Source organism: Dreissena polymorpha, chromosome 13 (assembly GCF_020536995.1).
Source record: "Dreissena polymorpha isolate Duluth1 chromosome 13, UMN_Dpol_1.0, whole genome shotgun sequence".
In the NCBI taxonomy this organism is placed as follows: Eukaryota; Metazoa; Mollusca; class Bivalvia; order Myida; family Dreissenidae; genus Dreissena; species Dreissena polymorpha.
In genome coordinates this window covers 47,428,041-47,431,035 of record NC_068367.1, presented here as the reverse complement: position 1 = coordinate 47,431,035, position 2,995 = coordinate 47,428,041, and the positions used below count along the sequence as shown (strand labels likewise).

Genomic DNA, 2,995 nt, shown 5'->3' with positions numbered 1-2,995 from the left:
TTCGGGGCTTACTAAACATGAACCACGAGACCACGAAAGTGGCTAGTGGTTGAGGCTTTTGTACCGAATAAATACACGGAACTTAAATCAACACTTACCTTGTATAATATTACGGGAAACCTGAAACGAAGCAAAACCACTTTCTTACAAGTGAGCGTTGAACGTGATTACCGCTTTGCTTAACCTTTTGTGAAACACCGTTTTAATTTCAAGAACACAGGTTGGAAACATTAAATAATAAATGCGCATACTGTATTTTCTATAATCGCATGTAATTCCATAAATTTTCGATTTGTTTACAATCTTTTTACGAATTAGCACAAATATTTTTATCCATACCGAAATCTAACTAACAACATTTGATTTTTTAGTTGGTCGCGTTAGCGGCCGACTAAATTTACAGAGTATATTTTGCAAATCAGTATGTGCTTAAAAGCCTTAAGTACGGTAAGAACCGCAACTCACTCTGCTCGGGACGATTACCGCTGCCTGTCTGCAGCAAACGACAAATGAGTTTAGTGTTAATCATTGAAATCTCTACATATTGGCTGCTTTCAGGGAAAACGGGGTTTAATGCACGTCAAATAAGATAAGCCTGTGCACACTGATTAGCCTGTGCAATGCGCACAAGGACGACAACAGCGAACAACTTCAGATCCTTCAGCGCTTTGATTTAATTTCGGAATGTTATCGCATTGTTGATGTTTGGTTAGAAGATACCCCTTTAGAGAAAAAAAACACAAACAAACAACAACATGGCACAGCAACGAAAGCATAAGTTGTGAAGAGAAGAAATGATTTTACTGTTGACAGAAATTATGTATGCGCATATTTGAATAAACTAGAAGCGTGGATACTAAAAAAGAAATGCGAATATGTCTAGTTGTATGTATTATAAAATTATCAATAAATAGAACAATTCCCCTTCAACTACTTATTGAATGTGTAAAATATATGATTCGCCTGCTGAATTGCCAGATAAAACTTCAGAATAATTATTAATTAAGTATCTGACCTTGGCCATTGATGTCCGCGGCGGTAAGTTTTGTCTTAGTTTAAAAGTCCTTTGCAGCAAAATGGCTTGTTTGTGTTGGTAGAAACAACGTAGAACGATCCGGCTCTGTAGTCCAGACTTTGATATTATCATGTAGCAGTTTTAGAAGATACGCACACTCGTTATACTTGTCGATGTCCACCTCACGAACGCTTTCCATTTCGTCAAGAGCCTGGTCATAGAACCGCTTGGCATGGTCACGTGCTTCAGTGCGATTGTCAAGCATTTCGTTAATGAAGACCGAGTAATTCATAGCAAGACCTAGGCGAAGGGGATGAGTGGCCGCCATACTACGTTCTGCATACTCCGTGGCAACTGGATGTTTAAAATAACTGTTATGTTCCGATCGTAGTAAAATTAATTTAAAGCACGGTTGAATATAAATACGTTTCTGCGTTTGAAAATACCATACTCATTCTACCTTTACAGCAATCTTCTAATGAGATAACACGACTCTATGATATTCAAAGAAACACTTTTTTTTTCAAACGCAACGTCATTCAAAAAGGTATGGAATGCAAATTAATTAACATTATTATTGTATTTGAAATCAATAATTATCTGTTGATGCGAAAATGTGAAAGACACCAGACTTTTGAATGTCTATTTAAGAACCTCGCGTTTTAGTGTCTTTTCAGCATAATTTGCTACAGTGATTAACAGCTGTGTTGGGAAAACTAAAAGTTAAATTATGTAGTTAAAATATAATTTGTATGGCAACAGTGATAGAATCCATTAAGTTCTTTTCATGTATTTATGAACAAGTATCGTTTAATCATAAATCTATTTTTCTCTTTCGCGAACGTATACGTACCTTGATAGTGCTGCCTGATTTCGCCAATATACACAGCAAGCTTAACTTCGTCCTCCTCAGTTTCGCACAGGTATCTGTAGTAGTCTCCCTTCATTTTATGGAAGAAAATATCCGATTCGGGCTCGTTTATTCCGGGAAGTAACTTAGTGTTTAGCATTTTAATAAGATCCTCACAGAGATTGCGCATTTCTTGCTTTAACATTGCCTTGTAATCATTCACAATAGTTCTCTTTTGCATCGTCAAATCCGGCGAGCCGACAAGTTTATTTATAGTCTTTAAACCTTTTCTTCTGTGTGCGATTTCATTTTTGTATGCAACCGCCAATAATTTTCGTTCCTGGGCATTAAGTTTTTGCATGACTGGCAAGGATGCCACTAAGTCGCGCATTACGTCTACCATTTCGTGATATCGACCTGAAAGTTCACACAACTGTGCTTTATGTGCCATTACTTCACGTTCAGACGGCATTGTAACTTCACAAGACTTACACTATACGTACAAATTGTATTGAAGCAAAACCGGTATTTGAACCCGCCATATGCGCATCAATTGTTTTCCTCATTAATTGTAAAATGTCAAGTACACTTTAAAAAAATGTAAGCGGTTATGCAAGACAACACAAAGTTAAATACTTTTTATTTATGATAATAGTCACTTTATCCTTGCTACACTATATCCATAGGAAGCATGGTCATTAATCTTTTCACCCACACAACATATTTATACTGTGAATGTTAATGCATACTTTTTTTAAAGTTTCGTTCACTTGAAGCGAGTTTGCTGCGTATATATCACGCCCGAAACTCAAACCTTTTGAAGCTTTTTCATTTAAACCAACCGGTTCTTCATTATAGCTCATTCATGCATGTATGTATTTACAGTCTATACACTATCCTGTTATGTATAGTTAAATATGGTTAATTGATTTCTTTCCTTTCATTGTACTAACAAGATATTTGATCCACGCCAGTGTAAAGCCCATCGATTAAAATAGTAAATAGAGTTGATATGAATGCATGGTAAACAGCACGGATATAAGCTAAACTAACTAGACACACATGTTCCCGACTTAATGTAACTGTTAATTTTACATGCATGCGGATCGGATTTAAATAAGTGGTATTCA

The 2,995-nt window shown here is 36.1% G+C and overlaps 1 protein-coding gene across 1 annotated transcript; it reads right to left on the bottom strand.

The window, feature by feature from the left end:
- Positions 1-669: 669 nt before the first annotated feature.
- Positions 670-2,542, bottom strand: LOC127856081 (14-3-3 protein zeta/delta-like). The gene is made up of 2 exons (XM_052392073.1): positions 1,869-2,542; positions 670-1,369 (listed from the first exon to the last, which is right to left on the bottom strand). The coding sequence occupies exons 1-2, from the start codon at positions 2,335-2,337 to the stop codon at positions 1,056-1,058; spliced, it is 783 nt and encodes a 260-aa protein (XP_052248033.1). The 5' UTR covers positions 2,338-2,542; the 3' UTR covers positions 670-1,055.
- Positions 2,543-2,995: the final 453 nt, after the last annotated feature.